Here is a 17,752-nt window from a genome sequence, read left to right as displayed (position 1 = left end):
TCACCATCACCATCAGGGACATTTCTAAATGGTACCCACTGACTTCTAAGCCATGCCTGGACATGAAGCCATGAGGAGAAGCCAGTCTCTGGCAACATGTCCCAGTCTGTGCCAAGCCTAATGATACCTCTTACATTTATAGTTGCCTGGTTAGTTGGGTGTTGGAACATACTTTCCCAGGAAGAAAGTAATTGGTTGTGCCCTTTTAATCTTTTAACCAATAATATAGTGTTGAAATACGGTAAGGAGGTACTTTAAATACAGTGTTAGTGTTTGCCACTGTCGTGGCCGTGAAAGTCCCGGGCATTCACAAATACCACTCATACAGTGCACACAGTCATAACAGAATTTGAGGTGCCCATTTGAAGACCAGTCTCGAAGAATCATTACTGCGAGTGTGAAACATGAGTCTCTTGGTGCCTTCACAGGGTGCAGTGAACTTGCACATGGAAGAGGAGGTTGAAGACTTCTTACTCAAGAAGCCCATCGTACCTACAGATGGCAAGCGTGTCATCGTGGTGTTCCACTGCGAGTTTTCTTCTGAGCGAGGCCCTCGCATGTGAGTGGGCTCCAGGGCATGGCCCCCATGGTGCTTTTGTGGGACCGCCTGTTGCACATCGAATGTCATTTCCATGCCTTAGCCTACACACATGGTGTGAAAATACCTAGTTTTGTAAAAGTATCAATTCACGTGTAACAGGTATTCTCTCAAATCCTTACCTGTTTTGCAGTCAGTTGATTTCATGAACAGCTTCCTGGAGTGTAGTTTATAGGCTGCCCTAACAGTTTCACAGTAGTCGTCGTGGAGGGCTTTCTGGCTTCCCCAGTCCAGCCTGTGACACAGGTGTTCCCTGTGCAACATCCCCCGAGGATCTGGCCTCTGCTTCATCACCCTCACTCCTGAGTTAGTCCTGGCTACTGCTGGGCATGGCCTACTGTCCAGCCTTCCTTTATATTGAATTAAACTCTGGCTCTTCCAGTTTCCCCCACTGTCCTTATTTCTACCTATGGGGCTACTGTTCTCAGGTGACATCCTTCAGGTACAGTGTGGTTGCTCCTTATGCAAATGCCAGAAGAGTGTCATATCCTCTCTGCAAAACTTGATGTGATGCTCTTGAACACTTGTCAAATCCACGTTTGCAAAGGAGTGGATTATGTTACCTTCACGTTATTGCCACGTTAGAGTTTAAAAGAAATGCCCCTGCCCCCCCATCCCCACCCCTTATTAATAAGAACTTCTGTTAGGACTTTGGTGACTAAGGCCCTGTTATAATTTACTACGAAGATAAGTTTTATACCAAAATAAATGAAAGTATAATTACAATAAAATAACATCACTTCAGATTTAAAATAATACTCTGATGCTCTAACAACATCTTTCCACACTCTCACTAATGGTGACAGGACTGGTTCTGAAAATGTGGTCAGAAGTGAGTGGTGGTATTAAAAAGCTAGGGGGAGGGCCAAACAGCTGCCCATCTGTGCTAGTTCCCTTCAGAAAGGACTGCCAGCCTGGACGTGTCAGGGGCTATTGAGGCAATGAAGTTACAGCAGTGAGCAAACAGGACGGACCTGCCGCAGGGGAGGTCCCAGTGGAGAGACGGAAGATGGTTGTGACAAATGATGAGCAAACAGGGACAGAGGTGGCAGGGAGCAGTGCAGCTTCACTAGGAGGTTCCAAGAGAGACTTTTCTCATGGGACTGGGTTCAAGTTCTTGTGCCACCTTTTTATTTGGAACCATTTCATGCTCAGAAAGAGTGCATGCTTCCCCTGATTTCATCGACTGGTGATATTTTGCTGCATTTGCACACACATAACTACAGGAGTATACAGTACACTACACAATAGTCCATTTTAGTACAGGATGCAAGTAGGTGCCCTGAGACAGGAGCAAAGCTCAGAAGGAAGTAAGGGAGAGACACTGGTCGTGGAGGGTGGAGAATGCAGAGGGAAGCTGGCTGGGAAGCTGTCACCGAAGATTAGGTGCTGGTGGTGGCAGGGAAGATGCTGGGCAGAGATCAGTTGCTAGGGCTGTTTAACTTGAAAATTTGGGAAGAGACCATCTACCTGCCAATACGAGGCAGTGGCACTGGCTCTGAACACTATTCCTGAAGATAACAGGTGGCCAGGAAATCACAAGTCAACACTGATTGTTTCCAAGAATGAAGGTAAAGTTGGGGAGATGTGTGTAAGGAACACTGCTTTCACTGTGTAGAGCTAACCATGCTTTGGCTTTCCTTCCCCTTTATAGGTGCCGATATGTGAGAGAGAGAGATCGGCTTGGTAACGAGTACCCCAAACTCCATTACCCGGAGCTATATGTCCTGAAGGGCGGATATAAGGAGTTCTTCCTGAAATGCCAGGTAAGATGGACTCTCTGGAGGGCGGGGGCCGCCCCTGCACCCAGATGTCTGGTGGTCATGGGTGTTTCTTGCCAGGGGTCTGGGGATTTGCCCCGCACACAGAAGGGCCCTAGAACCTGCTGAGCAGAGCCTTGCAGCCCCCGGCAGGGAGGACGCAGGAGTGTGCTTATGAAGCAGGTGTGCCCTGACTTCGTCCTGTCTTCCCGCCAGTCTCACTGCGAGCCCCCCAGTTACCGGCCCATGCACCATGAGGACTTTAAAGAAGACCTGAAGAAGTTCCGCACCAAGAGCCGGACCTGGGCCGGGGAAAAGAGCAAGAGAGAGATGTATAGCCGTCTGAAGAAGCTCTGAGGGTCTCAGTGCCAGACAGCAACAGCCTGAGCCTCCCTCCCTACCCCCCTCCCCGCTTTGCTACAGAGAAACTGGAGCAAAGGGGCCAGCCATGTGACATTTGGAGAGAAGGCCTGAGGCTTCCATGTCTTAAACCTACCTCCCACTCTCCCAGGGTTGGAGCCCAGAGCATCCTGCTGGCTCTTCTGTCCCTGTAAGTTGTCCTCCTTCTGCAACAGGATGGTCTGCCAAGGCTGTCACGTGCCACAGCACAGTTCCAAGCACCAAGTCAAGATGTTCTGACTCCTCATCCCCCACAGCTGGATGAGCCGCCTGGGCCTCGTTGGGCAATGGCCTTCTCTCCTGAGGGGGGAGGGGTAGGAGAGTCCGAGTGGAGAGAAGACTCACAAATGCTGCTGGCCAAATACCAAAGACGGCCTGCAAAGGAAAGGTCTTTGTGGGATAACCCATATCATTAATTTATTCAACTTCATCAGTCACTTTCTTTTCTTTCTTTTTTTGTAATCAACTCCTGGAGACTTTTATTTAACTGCTTTAAGTTACAATACTGCCATCCTAGGTGGGGTTTTATCATCCCAGGGACTACCTCTGCCTTTAATTTTTAAAAAAAAAGAAAAAGGGAGGGGGAAGAAGGACATGAGTTGTGGGACAGAGAACTAGGCACTCTGTCACCCCCAGGAGGTGCTGCAGTACTGGGGCTGCTGCTATTAATATACAGCCAAGGACTGAGATACTGGTGGGAGCAGGCCCCAGACTCAGGCTTGGCTACAGGACATAAGCTAAACCTCCCAGACCTACCTCGAAGGCCCCTGAGATCTACTGGGGTGACCCTGCTCGCTGTGATGTTGCTTGTCTAGGAGTCACGGTCAGGAAAGCACTTGAGGCAGCTTCCATTGGGCCACCCCCAGGTCAGTGTTGGAACATGGTAGAGCAGGTATCCCAGTGTAGGCAGGCAGGGATGGGGGGCTCTGCCAGATAAGGGAAGGGAGTATATATTGAGTGTCTTTCTTCTATTACTCTGATACTCTTTGATTGCTTCTATTTTAATTTTTTAAAAATAGTCATTCTATGAGTCAAGGAGTATCAAATCAGTGTTGGCTGGGCCACCCAAGGTTGGGGAGAGGGGCTGGAAGCCCTGGGCATTAGAAGGGAGTGGGTGCTGGCAGAGATGACTATAGAATGTGTTTCTCAGGAGGCAGCGTGGTGGATTTTGCAGGTAAAACTTTGAGTTTATCATGTTTTAATTTGAGGGACAGGGAGAGATGGATCATCACCAGTTGCCCCTCATCTCATCCCACAGAAGTAGGGGTCTCAAAGGAACACCTCCCAAGGAGCTGGGGCTGAGTTGATTGATTCTAGACAGGCCTGTTTGGTTCCTGCTCATCCCCACCCTTAGGCGCTGGCTTCCTCACCATCTTTGCTCCATTGGGGTATAGCGAAGTTTTTCTTATATAGCAGATTCAGTCTCCCCTCTTGCCCTGGCTTCCTGTTCTGCAGGCAGGGAGAGAATCAGTGATACTGGAGATGACTGGTTGCTGTGTTATGGGTTTGAGTTGCATTTGACTATAAAACAATCTTGTTAGAAAAAGTATGTGGGGAGGAGGGGAGCAGGGGGAGAAGGCCTCTTCCCCCACACACATTGAGACACATCTTAATTAGTCTGTAATCTTGTTTGTAGGGATTCTGTTGGTTGAATGCCTGAAAAGGGAGGTGGGATGGCCTTCAGAATGTACCAGCTTAGTAACATTGGTAACCAACTGTTGCAGGCTCTGAAAATAAAAACAATCTTGAACCCATGCTCTCTGCCTACTTCATAATGTATTTAAAGGGAATTGTGAGTCCCTTTAAAAGTTCTGGGACCACACTTGACTAAAACCAGAGGCTGGGGTAGCGACATTTCCTTAAGAGGCCAAGGAGCTGTCATGTGGCCTGGCGTCAGGGATGGCCAGATGATCTTCCGTTATTACTCTGAGTCCAAAAACAAACTTGTGATTCAGGGTGATTTACAAGATGCAATAGGGGAATGAAAAGCCTGCCTGAACCTCTGACATTCTCTTACAAGATGTATTAATTCATAGGATTGAGCAACATACCAAAGGAGGGACCACTGTAAAGGAGATAGGAGTTTCAGTTGTGTTCTGAAGGAGCCAGAGAGGATACTGCAGAAGGAAATCAGGCAGATGGTGAGTCACGGGCCCACATGCAACCAGAGAAACTTGGACCTGTAATACTGGGGGCTATTGCCAGAATGGATACCAGCTGGAACAAAAGTGTATTACAAAATAGAGTGGTGCCGAGATAGCAAGTAATATGTGTTCTCTTTTGGTGGTGGGCTGTACCACGTGGCTTGTGCGATCTTAGTTTCCCGACCAGGGATGGAACACAGGCCCTCAGCAGTGAAAGTGCGAATTCCTAACCACTGGACACCAGGGAATTCCCTCAAGCTTCATTTAGACATAGTCCCCTTCTGATTTGCCTCTATAGTAGAGGCACTATTCCAGCCTTTAAAAAAAAATTATGAGACAATGTGTGAAGAAAGGAAGTCCCCTGTGATACCAACATCCAGTGAGTGTTACTGTTAACGTGCTCATAAAGATTAGGAGGGGAGAGCACTATCTCCTTCATCTCCCCACTTCCTCTCCCAGATGGTTTATTAACCCTTCCAAAGAGACACTGCATGTCTAAGCACAGCCACCCTACTCTCCATTCAACTTTTGTCACACCATTTTTTTAAACAGTATATATATTTAGGTATATATACATGTACGTATATAAAGAGAGTTATGTACAATATATAGAGGTGATTTTCAACTGCATATAAAATCACATGGCTGTACTCTGTTTAACCCATCCCATATTACAGTACCTTCCCAAAGACAAGACTCCATATTCCTAATGAGAAGATTCGAAAGTTTTGATTAGTTAGACCACAAACTAAGTTCATGGCAGAAATAGCTAAATATCTACTATAGCTATAAATATATTATTTGTACACATTTAAAAGCATATAAATGTTAATTTAGATATGCTGCTTTTTCTCAGTCTTTCAGAATGAATTGTTATTTAAACTCTTCAACATCTATTTCTGTATCATGGGCTATTTCTGTATTGTATATTTGAGGTGATACAGTACTTTTCTAATTCATTTATGAAAAACTTTATACCAAAACCAACTATCCTTTCTTGTAATTAGGGTTTTTTCATTTGTCACGTCAGTGTATATTTATGACTTCTACAAGATCAGTACCTTTTTTTTTTTTTTTTTTTTTTTTTGCCGGACGCGGGCCTCTCACTGTTGTGGCCTCTCCCGTTGCGGAGCACAGGCTCCGGACGCGCAGGCTCAGCGGCCACGGCTCACGGGCCCAGCTGCTCCGTGGCATGTGGGATCTTCCCAGACCGGGGCACGAACCCGTGTCCCCTGCATCGGCAGGTGGACTCTCAACCACTGCGCCACCAGGGAAGCCCCACTACCTTTTTTAATCATGAGAAATTTCAAACATAAAAGTAGAATAAGAAGCCCCTTTTCTGCGCATCACACAGCTTCAACATCTACTCAGAGCAAGTCTTGTTTCTCTTCTTCACCTCACCCCATTTTGCTTTTTAAATTTACTTTGAGGGAATTCCCTGGTGGTCCAGTGATTAGGACTCTGCATTTCCACTGCAGGGGGCAGAGGTACGATCCCTGGTTGGAGAACTAAGATCCTGCAAGCTGCACGGTATGGCCAAAAATAAATAAAATAAATTTATTTTGAGCAGGTAATACTTCTGGATTATTGCCAAAGCTAGCTGGTCTCCTCTCTGGCCTGTTGTTGCCACAGTCACCTTGCTAAAATGAATAATTCATTCAAACCATTCTTCCTTGAGAATTTAGTGTTTCTTTGCCTATAAAATGAAACCTGAACTCTAGCCCATGTGCTAAGATATAACCCCAGCCTTATTTGTATTCATCTTAAGCTCCAATAACAGAGTGGTATTCTGTTTTCCAGAATGCACCCTGCCCTCTGAACCTTGCTTGTTAGAGCTGGAAGCCTGCCATGCAGAAAGTTTACATTTACTATTAAAAAAAAAAAAAAAATTAATGGGCACCCACAAGGTTGAGGGCTGGTTAACTGAAAACCTTCAGCAAGAAAACTCATTAAAAAATTTGAGGACAACTGTGTGCAAGGCATGATCCCTTGGTTCAGATCAGAATTTTTAAAGGACATAAGGTTGTATAAAAAAATTCAACACTCATATTCCGCACACAGCTTAAGAGTAAACAGCATGGCTGAAGCCCCCTGCCTACCCCAGCTTGGTTATAAACCCTCCAGTCTTCCTGCATCCTCCTCAAGGTAACCATTATCCTTCACTGGCATGACTGTTTCCTAAGCAAGAAGATACAGAATAGTTTTTCATTTTTAAAACTTCTACATAAGTCTCTGCATTTTGTGCGCATTCATCTGCAACTCTGGTTTTTACTACTCTGCTTCTCACACTAAACCACATGAGGGCAGTTTGCTCCAGGAAGGTCAAAACATGGGTCAATAGTGACTCTCTGGGCCAACCACTCCAGAGGACGAAACTGCAAGTAAGCCACTTCTCCTTCTCTGGGGCCTTTTCTCATGGATCACAAAGGGCATTTGAAGTAGATGTCTCCCTGTGGCCACCCCTGTCCCAACATTCTGTGGCTCAGGTATTTGGATGGCCCTTTGGATACCCCAGTACCCACTTCAGGATCTACTGGGAAGAAGTACCTCTGTGGAAGAAGAGCTGGTTTTTTACATGCCCATTCAATAGACATTCGAATTGTTCTAGGCACTGTAGATAAGGAGGTGTGTGAGATGCAGGTTTTCCCTCAAGGAGCTCACCAACTAATGGGAGGAGGAACTCCTTAAAGATCAGGAGCCCTTGGGAGTAACACTTGCATGTAACTGAAGCTAGGATAAGAGGCAGGTTCAAAGGAAATGGCGCCCAGGAGGAGTGGCAGGAAGCACACCACAGAAGTGACCATTAAGCCTAATCTCGAGTAGAAGTCTCAGGAGAGACAGGGCATTCCTAGAAGAAGGACTAAATGGTACAAAGGTGACAGCATACCCTCATGAACGTAGGTGAGGTAAGAATGAAGTTTGGGGGTCAGGGGTGGTAGAGAGGGACACTCCTTCAATATGGAGCTGAGGGGTCTGCTTCAGGGATCTCTGAGAGCAGGACTTCTCAGACTTAGCAGAAGAAACACTTGGGGAACATGTTAAAATGTAGGTTCTGGACTTCCCTGGTGGCACAGTGGTTAAGAATCCGCCTGCCAACGCAGGGGACATGGGTTCAAGCCCTGGTCCGGGAAGATCCCACATGCCGCGGAGCAACTAAGCCCGTGCGCCACAACTACTGAGCCTGTGCTCTAGAGCCAACGTGCCGCAACTACTGAAGCTTGCGTGCCTAGAGCTCGTGCTCCGCAACAAGAGAAGCCACCACGATGAGAAGCCCTCGCACTGCAACGAAGGGTAGACCCCACTCTCCGCAATTAGAGAAAGCCTGCACACAGCAACGAAGACCCAACGCAGCCAAAAATAAATAAATAAAATAAAATTTTTTTAAAATGCAGGTTCTGATTCTGTAGGGCTGGGACCTGAGATTCTGCATTTCTAACAAGCTCCTGTTGCTGCAGGTCCTTGGACCACACTTTAAACAGCCAGCTTGTGTGAAGCAGTACAGTCGCTGATGGCAGGGTGGAGGATGGCTGGTTGGTGAGGAATGATGAGGGCATTGAAGAGAAGGGCAGTGGGCATGAGGACCTGATGAGGGCTGGGCGGGAGGGAGGGAGGGAGGGACCTAGGTTCCTAACCTGAGGAACTGGGTAGACCCTTGACACTTAGAGCAAAAAAATGCAGGATGAAAGGAAGTATCTGTACTGAGGAACTATATAAAATTACCAGCCTAGATTCTTCACACATGTCAGTGTCATACACAACCAAGAGGCTAAGGAACTGTTCAGATTAAGGAGACTCAAGAGACATGACAAGTAAATGAAATATGTGATCCTGGATGGGATCTGGGACCAAACAAAAAGTGCTAGATAGGACATTTGGGGACAACTGACCATGTGGAAATATAGACTATTGATTAGGTTAAAATATTGTCTTGATGTTAAATTTCCTGAATTTGATAATTATAGAAGGATATCCTTATTTTCAGGAAATAACACACTGAGGTAAGGTTAAGGACTATGATGTAACCTACTTCCAAATGGTTTCATAAAAAAAAACTGTGTGTGTGTGTGTGTGTGTGTGTGTAACAGAGACAACAGAGAGAGGAGAAAGCAAATGAGGCAAATGTTAAAAAATAAATGACTTGGTAAAGTGGGTAGGGGAGTTCTTTGTACTATTCTTGCAGCTTTTCTGTAAGTATGATATTTCAAAAGAAAACATTTTAGGAGGAGGGGACAGCAGTGCTGAGCTCCTCCTATGTGGACAGGGCGGGTTTGGACAGTGGACTGTCCAGATTCCTGGGTGGTCAGGGGATGAACGTGAGGGAATTGCTCTGGAGAAATATCCAGGCTGGTGACAGCAACTTGTCCCAGGCATGCAAATGGCAGTTGAAGGGACAGGTGGAGAGAGGTCCCAGTGGGGGAGGGGACCCAAGGGAAGGGGAGCTGGAGGCGGGAGGGAGGTCAGATCTCTGGGAGAGGGGGAAGGAGAGGGCGTGGAGCTGCAGGCCAAGTGCCCTAGGGAGGATCACAGAGATATGGTAAACTCTGCTGCCTGTGGCCGGAATGTCTCTGAGACCTTGGTGAAAAAAGGCTGCCCACACTGGGGCGGGGCGGAGGAGCAGCCGGAGCTGAGTGATCTCGGGCAGTTCTCAGCCCCTTGTGACTGTGACCTGGCGGCAGGGGTGGGAGTGGGGATTACCTCCTCGATGATTCTAATATCTTAAGACTTTGGCCTTTCTGATTTCCAAGTGATGATGCCTGGAAGTAGTGTAAAGCCCAGTCTAGGGCTCCCTGTTTGCACACTCTCAGGATGGAGCTCAGCCCTTCCGGGGGGCGCATCACCTTCCAGTGATGGACAAAGCGGGTCAGGTCTTCCGGCAAAGTCAAATAGCCCACCCTGGCCCCTCCGCCCAGATTTTCTTTGTTCTCTCCTTTCGCCTCGAGGCGCTTGCAGGCGCGACCACTGCAAGAACCGGAGTACGCCACCAGGTGGCGACGGTGCCCCAAGGTTAGCCTCCTCAAGCATCTGCCTTCCAGCCTCTCTTCCCGGAATCAGCAACTGGGAGGAGTTGGGGGAGTCCGCGGGAGCCCCGCACCGCGACCTGCCTTACAGCTGCATTCAAGGACATCCTGCCTGCCCCAGTGCAGGCAAAGCTGTGGCTTCTTTTTCAGGCTGCAGTTCCCAGTAGCCTAGTTTGAGCGTGTGCTTCATGTACCACAAAGCAGGGGCACCAAAAAGGGAAACAAAAAGAGGAGGAGGGGCTTCCCTGGTGGCGCAGTGGTAGAGTCCACCTGCCGATGCAGGGGACACGGGTTCGTGCCCCGGTCCGGGAGGATCCCACATTCCGCGAAGCGGGTAGGCCCGTGAGCCATGGCCGCTGAGCCTGCAAGTCCGGAGCCTGTGCTCCACAACGAAATAAGAAATAAGAAGGCGGGGACTTCTCTGGTGGTCCAGTGGTTAAGAATCCGCCTTCCAATGCAGGGGACGCAAGTTCGATCCCTGGTGGGGGAACTAAGATCCCACATGCAACTAAGCCTGGGTGCCGCAACTACTGACCCCGTGTGCTCTAGAGCCCGCGCGTGGTAGCTAGAGAGAAGCTCACAACTAGAGAGAAGCCTGCGTGCTGCAACGAAAGATCCCCAATGCCACAACGAAGATCCCGCATGCCGCAACCAAGACCTGATGCAGCCAAAGAAAGAAAGAAAGAAAGAAAGAAGGCCTATGTTCAAATCCTGGCTCTGCCCTTAGCTAGCTGTGTGACCCCTGTGTGACTCTCTGGACTTCAGAGGTCTTATCAATAAAGAATGGGCTTGGTTAGCACCCCCATCCCTCCAACCCAGGACTCCTCTCCCATTCTTGCACTCATGTTCTCACCTTTGCTGACACCTCTGGGGAATGCCCTTCTTTTTCCAGAGAATTCATTTATTCTTGTAAAAATGAGTAATATAATTATTGAAATTTAAAACTCAGTTGATAGGTTAAGTTACAGATTAGACCCAATTGAAAAGATAATGCACTGGAGAAATGTGCTAGGAAATTATTTAGAATGTAACTGTAAAACAGTATTTATCATACACTGATCAGGAGAGTAGGAAAGAGGTGGAAAGAGAGAAGAAATAAAACATAATGGAAAGGTCTCTCTACATCAAATTTGAGTCCCAGAGGAAAGAATAGAGAAAATGGAGGAAAGTTAATTTTTAAAGAAAGAGTGCCTGATGAAAAATTGGAATCTACAAAATCAAGAAAACCCCATGAATCCTAAGCAGAGTAAATAAGAAGAAATCTGCTGCTGGGCATGTAATGTGGGCAGAATACCAAAGACAAAGGATCTTAAGCACACACTGAATCAAAGACTAGAGCCCTTAACACAGGGACAACACAGCAGCTCCTCACCAGCAACAATGGGAGACTTAAGACTCTGGGAGGCCGTGCACAACGCGTTGAAAGTCAAGTTAGAATGGTGTAACTGGCAAAACCAACTTGCAAGAATGAGAGTAAAACAAAGAGAATCACAGATAAACAAAAGAAACGAGTTCCCCACCAAGAGAACTGAACTAGGTGAACTTCTAAAGGATACACTTCAAAAGCATGGGAAAGGATCCCAGAAGGTCAGTAATGTAACAGGGGCCGAGGAAAAGCACAATAATAAACATATAGATGGGAGTGTGGGAACAGGGTAGGTGGGTATTGCTGGCTCACATGCCCCCTCTAGGCTGTGTGCTCCAGAGACCGGGGACTATGAATGAAAAACAGACAAACTGACTCTGAGGGTGCCCCACAGCATCATAATACTTCCATTCAAAATCCACTGCAGAATCTGCACCACCCTATTCACTGGAGATTATTACTAGGATTATTTCCAGAGAGAAGACTGGTCAGGTTAACCAAGGTAGCTCTGACATCTTTCTTTCAAGATATTTTTTAAGTGGTATGTTATACATTATTGCAATCTTCAGTAGTTTTCAAATACAAACAAGCAAAAAAAAGTGTTTTTATTTTGAAACCAAAAGCAGTGAATCTGGGGATCCAACAGTCATTCAGTGCTTATATTCATAGCAAACACCCATGGCTTCAGGTTACAAAAAACAAAGGCTTTGAGTTGACTACAAAAGAAAAGCCATCCTCCTGAGCCTTGTTTTAGTGTTTTTTTCTACCAATTAAAGGACATCTGGACTTCCCTGGTGGCGTAGTGGTTGAGAATCCGCCTGCCAGTACAGGGGACACAGGTCCGAGCCCTGGTCCGGGAAGATCCCACATGCCGCAGAGCAGCTAAGCCTGTGCGCCACAACTACTGAGCCTGCGCTCTAGAGCCCACGAGCCATGACTACTGAGCCCGCATGCCACAACTACTGAAGTTCGCACACCTAGAGCCCTTGCTCCACAACAAGAGAAGCCACCGCATTGAGAAGCCCACGCACTGCAATGAAGAGTAGCCCCCGCTCACCGCAACAAGAGGAAGCCCTCGTGCAGCAATGAAGACCCAATGCAGCCAAAAATAAATAAATTAAATAATGTTTTAAAAATAAATAAATAATAAAAGACATATTTCTCAAAATTTCAAAAGTAATGCATGTTCACTGTAAAAAATAAAAACAGCATGGAAATGCTGATAAGTCTCATTGTCCTTCCCACCCTTCTTCCTAATCCCACATCCCTCTGAAGAGAAAGCCCCTGTTAACTTTGTCATGTCCCTTTCTGGACACTTTTCTATGTATTTATAATATATGATATGTGGTACATATGGATATGGATGTGTCATTTCTATTTAGATACACATACACACATATATCTTTGTATAAATATATGTATATATACACATTTGCATATGTGTATATGTGTGTTTACATATATATTACATGTGTCTATATATATATATTACACAAATAAATATGTGTAGATATATGGATGCATACATGCATCCATATCTATATGTCTGTATCTCTCTCTCTCTGTCTGTCTGTCTCTCTCTCTCTCTCTATATATATATATATATCAATTTTTTTTTGATATGGCAATTTCACTTCTAGGAATTTATCCTATATAAATACTTACATGGGCTATATGTAAAAGAATGTCCACTGAAGTGTTATTCATAAATATAAAAAGCCAGACATATATTATATCTATGTGTATATACATAGAGAGAGAGAGGAAAACAAAGTTATTTTTCTGCTGAAGTGCATATCTAGGAGGTCTTGCATGTCAGAGTGCGCAGCCACGCTTTATCCGTGGTAGCAGCCCAGGCTGCCATATGCACACAGTCATCACTCAAATGCTCCCCTAGGGCTGGATGTCTAGATTGTTTACTTCTTTTTTTTCTTTTTATATTTACATGTGATGCTTCAGTGAACATTCTTGTACATATAATTAAGTGCAAGTACTTATGCAAGATAATTTCCTAGAGGTGGAATTACCAGATCAAGCGGTAGAGACTTTGACATTTTAATCAGTGTAGTCAAACTGTCTTCAACGCAGCCATGTCCATGTCCACTTCCACCCACTGTGTAGGAGCGTGTTGAAGGCCTACCTGGTTTCCACGTTGCTGTCATCCTTCTCTTGGTTGAATCCTCTCCCCCACGAAAGTGGGCTACTTGACATTTTCCAAACACCACAGCCACCTAATGTTTGCGTTCAGGGCACTCACAGCACCACCCCACAGAACACTTTCCTGGGCCAAGTTTGGGAAACGCTGTGTTAAACAATTTCCACCTGCTTTCCTTATTGCAGGGCTTCTCCGAATCCTTCACCTGCGGCACACATTTCAGGAGAGGAGAGAGCATTTTACAAACCTATTTACCCACAGAGCCCTTCTTCCATGGAGCTGGGTTCCTGAGGACTGGTTTTGTGGACGCTGGTTTCTCTCCTGTGTGGCTATTCTCGCTAGATTCTCATGAGGTGGGGTTGCCTCCATTTCAGGGATGCAGACACTTGTGCTCATCGATGGGTGAGTCACTTTCACTTACTTGGCCACCAAACAGCAGAGGTGGGAGTAGACGTTTGTGCTTCAGGTTCCAAGTCCAAGACTTTTTCCTGACTTTCTCCTACTACGTCCAAGCCCCCTTCCTAAGACCATCAGTTCTGGATCTGGGCTTCAGCTTCTTGAGCCCAGAAGCCACCTCTGGGTGATTGCAACATTGCTGAATTCCTGTGAGACTTAATTTCCTAATTTATGCAGGAAGCCCCACTTTCCCTCTCTTTCCTGGGCTCGTGATGGGTCCTAAACAAATGGTTCTGAAGAAAGGGAGAAGTTGGGACCACTTGATTTAAGTTTGAAGAGGGAAGTAAATTGCGCCTGCACCTGGGCGGAGGACACCTCCTGGCCACTCATGTTACAAGGATGCCAGGTCTCTCCCTGTACACGCACAGGTGTTTTGTTTTCCTGAGCCCCAGTTCTAGATGAGTTAATGCTGTGATTCAGTTGAGGTTCCGTCTCAGCAATTCTGAGCCTGGGAGACACCCTGTCTCTCCCCTACTCCCTGCCCCACACCTACCCTGCACCTGGAAGGCGAGGGCAGCTGGGCTGGTGGAAGCTGGGGCTCCTCACCTGCCTGGCATTTGCCGGCACCCAAACAACTGGGTTGGGGGGGGGAAGCATGACAAGCCTTGGCAGCTGCCGAGCTACCCAGGCAAGTAGGGAAGGAGGCCATTGGGGGCTGAAACAGGGTGTGGCGACAGGTCTAACTAAGAGCTGCAAGTCCTGCCCAGACATCCGGCTGTCTCGGGAGGCCGGGTGTGCTGACAAGTGTGGGCTGACCCGGAGCCCAGGCCACTGGGCACCTGATGAGCAGTGCTGGGTGAGGGAATGGGTGGATGGAAAGCTCACATTCATTATCTGCAAAATGCGGATAATAGCAGGGTGGTTTCAGAATGAAATGACAATACATATAAGGAACTTAGAATAGTTCCAGCAAGTACTCAAAAATGCCAGGTCTGACTGTGGTGAGTCCAACACAGAGGGTCCAGTTGGTTCATCTCTTATCCTCCACAGAACTCAAAAACAACAGACAAAATCAAGAGAGCAACAAAAATCACCTAACACCGAGTCTTCAGGAAACCCCATAATGGAGTGCATTTTGTAGATGGGTAAACAGGCCTGGAAGGGCTGTGAGTCACCACAGATAACACCTGAGGCTGGCACATAGCAAGAGGACCTGGTCCATACCCCGGCTCAGGCAGAGCTGGTTCCTTCCCTCCCTCCACCCTCTCCTTAAATCCAACACCTTGGAGAAGGCTGCTGAGGCAGGAGAAGCTGAGGTTCACACAGGAAAACACGGCCCTGAGAGGTGGGGCGGCGCCGACATTCCTTCCTTCACCAGACCCGTCCTCACTCCTGAGCCCACCTCCCACTGCCCTCTCCACTTACCGCCCCCCCTCCGTGGGGTCACCTAGGCCTCTCCTACTCCAGGAAGTCTTCCCCCAACCCTGACTCAGCTGCCTGCGGGGCTCTGGCGGCACTCCCACGCTGGGCGGCCCCATGGAAGTAGAGGGGTCTTCCTCTTCTGAATGACTTTGGTGAACCAGAGAGACTGGGAGTTACTTCCTGAGGTGTTGGCCAAAGCCAGGAGTCAACCAAAAGAATTCTTTACAGAAAGCTTCATCCAACAGCTATCACTGAGCACCTGCCAGGCACCAGGCATGTGGGCCCTGCCACTGAGAAGCCTCGGTGTGGGTGTTTCTTGACAGGTGGCTCATTCAGGGTGTTGAGTGTGGTGACCTTGACAGCACTATGGTGGCCCAGAGTACGGACCAGGTTTCAGGTCTTAAGATCAGAAGACTGAACTCTTTAATAAGCTCCAACTTGCTTCCTTCCGTGTAAGGGGGTCCTCACCCTCAAGGAGCTGCTATGGCTCTGCCAAGTTCCCTTCTGCCCTGCCCCCTCCTTGGACAGGGCTTATACCGTAGAAAAACCATGGCTCTGTCGTGTCTGCCCCTGTAAAACGTGCACCTTGCGTGATGTGGAGAAAATGCCTGTAAGCCACTGGGCACAGAGGAGGCACTCCATACACAGCTTTATTTCTCAGCCCAAATGTTCATTTTCCTTTCAAATGCAAAATGCCTCCACTTCCCAAGCAGTTTGGTCTCTGTCTGAAGGTCACAGCAAGGTCTCACGTTCCGGTTTGCCCTGCTGGCCTTTCCTGCCTGCTTCCTGCCTCCTGTGCATCCTCAGAGAGCCTCAGTGATTTGCCTGTTCACAGCTCTGTGTGCCTGAACTCTGTTCCCTCGCGTGAAACACCTTTCCTTCCCCTGCTTTGCCAATCCTTTTCACTGGGTTCGGTCCTCCTCCCCAGCATTCTCAGGCCCCCCAGGCAGCATTAATCAGCTCTTCCTCTGCTCTCCCAAAGGCTTTTCCATGCGCTTATTTCATGTTTACCTTAGCTGCCATTTCTCTTATTCTCTTTGTGTTTCTCTGGCTCTCCCTCTTCTCAACAGAGTTGGCCTTAGAGAAACTGAGCTGGGTAGAGGAGTTGTGTACTTTTTAGGGTATCATAGGGTATCAGAGCATGGAGAACGGGATCACCCCTGGAGCCCATAGCTCAGCTGGACGCAGTTTGTGGAATGCTCAGGGTCAGACTCGATGACTGCCCCGAAGCTGGTGTCCAGGAAGGAGCTGCATCGGGCCTCTCATTATTGAGGTTCCCACCTCGCCTGGGAGTGGCCACATGCCAGTGAATCCTGCCCCTGCACGTGGGTGGGGCAAGGCCAGGAGGCTGTGTGTCTCTGAGCCTGTGCAGCATGAGGCCTCCTTGGCCAGGAATCCGTCTGAATACCTTTGGCCATCAGAAGTCTTGGATCCTGGCCCTAAGCCCCTGTAGAGGCACTGAGGCTCTGCTGGAAGGATTCCTTACTCTTTAATTAGGCTAAACATATATAGGTCTCCCCAGCCACCCAGATTCAGTTTCAGGCCAGGACACAGTACACGTGGATTCTCTTTGGCTTCCCAGAACCTTTGAACATTCTCCTGTGCTGTGGACTCCCCCACTCTGAGTCCCACTCCTTCAGGTAGAAGCCAGACCTAAGCTTTATCAGCATCTTTACAGCTGCGGCACCACCTGGGCCCTGGGCCCTGCCCCATTGTTGGCAGCTGAGAACCCAGATGGACACAGGCATCATCCAGATGCCATACTGTGTTCTGGGCAGACTCCTGGTGTCCGGAGATAAATCAGAACAAGCAACTCTAATAGAGCCCCGGGGAAAAGACTACAATGAGGGGAGGTGTCCTGAGTTCTGGGAGCAGAGACTATGGAGACTGGCAGGGAGAGGCCCCGTCTTACTCATTTATTAATGACCCTGTCCTTCTGGCAGTGAGGTGTCCTATAAAGTAAACTGGATTGAATGTCTGAAAACATGAGTTGGGGGGCTTCCCTTGTGGTCCAGTGAGTAAGACTCCAAGCTCCCAATGCAGGGGGCCTGGGTTCGATCCCCGGTCAGGGAACTCGATCCCACATGCATGCCGCAACGAAGACCTGGCGCAGCCAAAGTAAATAAATAAATAAATAAATATTTAAAAAAAAATTTTTGTAATTGGAAAAAAGAAATGAAAACATGAGTTGGAGGGAGTTGTGCCACTGTTTAATTGGTATCTTAGGCAAATCACCACATCCTCAGAGCGTCTGTTCTCTTAACGTCATCCTGAAGGTAGTGGGAAGGTAAAACAAGGCAATGCATGTAAAAGAGCTTTAAAAATGGTCAAGCACTGTATTATTTTCTTTTTCCAGTGCATTTCATAGATTCTGGCACACTGTTGGCACTTGAAGGTTTCTGTTGACTAGATGAAAGAACAAATGAAAGAACAAATGAATGAACAAACAAATGGATGACCGAATGGATAAGAGGCACTCAGGAAATGCTTTATT

General features: G+C 47.5%; 1 protein-coding gene across 8 annotated transcripts in view; it reads left to right on the top strand.

Annotated features, from left to right (window-relative positions):
- Positions 1 to 12,405, top strand: part of CDC25A (cell division cycle 25A) — a 33,959-nt gene extending 21,554 nt beyond the window's left edge. For 6 of the 8 annotated variants that reach the window (XM_067754231.1, XM_067754228.1, XM_067754230.1 and 3 more), the window contains 3 exons: positions 429 to 559; positions 2,253 to 2,364; positions 2,575 to 4,511. In XM_067754231.1, coding sequence (XP_067610332.1) covers positions 429 to 559; positions 2,253 to 2,364; positions 2,575 to 2,715 — 384 coding nt within the window. In that variant the 3' untranslated portion in view covers positions 2,716 to 4,511. Of the gene's footprint in view, positions 1 to 428; positions 560 to 2,252; positions 2,365 to 2,574; positions 4,512 to 4,793; positions 8,289 to 12,061 lie in introns of those variants that run through there. The other 2 variants (XR_010947011.1, XM_067754232.1) reach the window with 2 other exon arrangements.
- Positions 12,406 to 17,752: the final 5,347 nt, after the last annotated feature.

Source organism: Pseudorca crassidens, chromosome 10, assembly GCF_039906515.1.
Source record: "Pseudorca crassidens isolate mPseCra1 chromosome 10, mPseCra1.hap1, whole genome shotgun sequence".
NCBI lineage: Eukaryota > Metazoa > Chordata > Mammalia > Artiodactyla > Delphinidae > Pseudorca > Pseudorca crassidens.
Note: the sequence above shows the minus strand (reverse complement) of the source record. Positions and strands in the feature narration are given on the sequence as shown.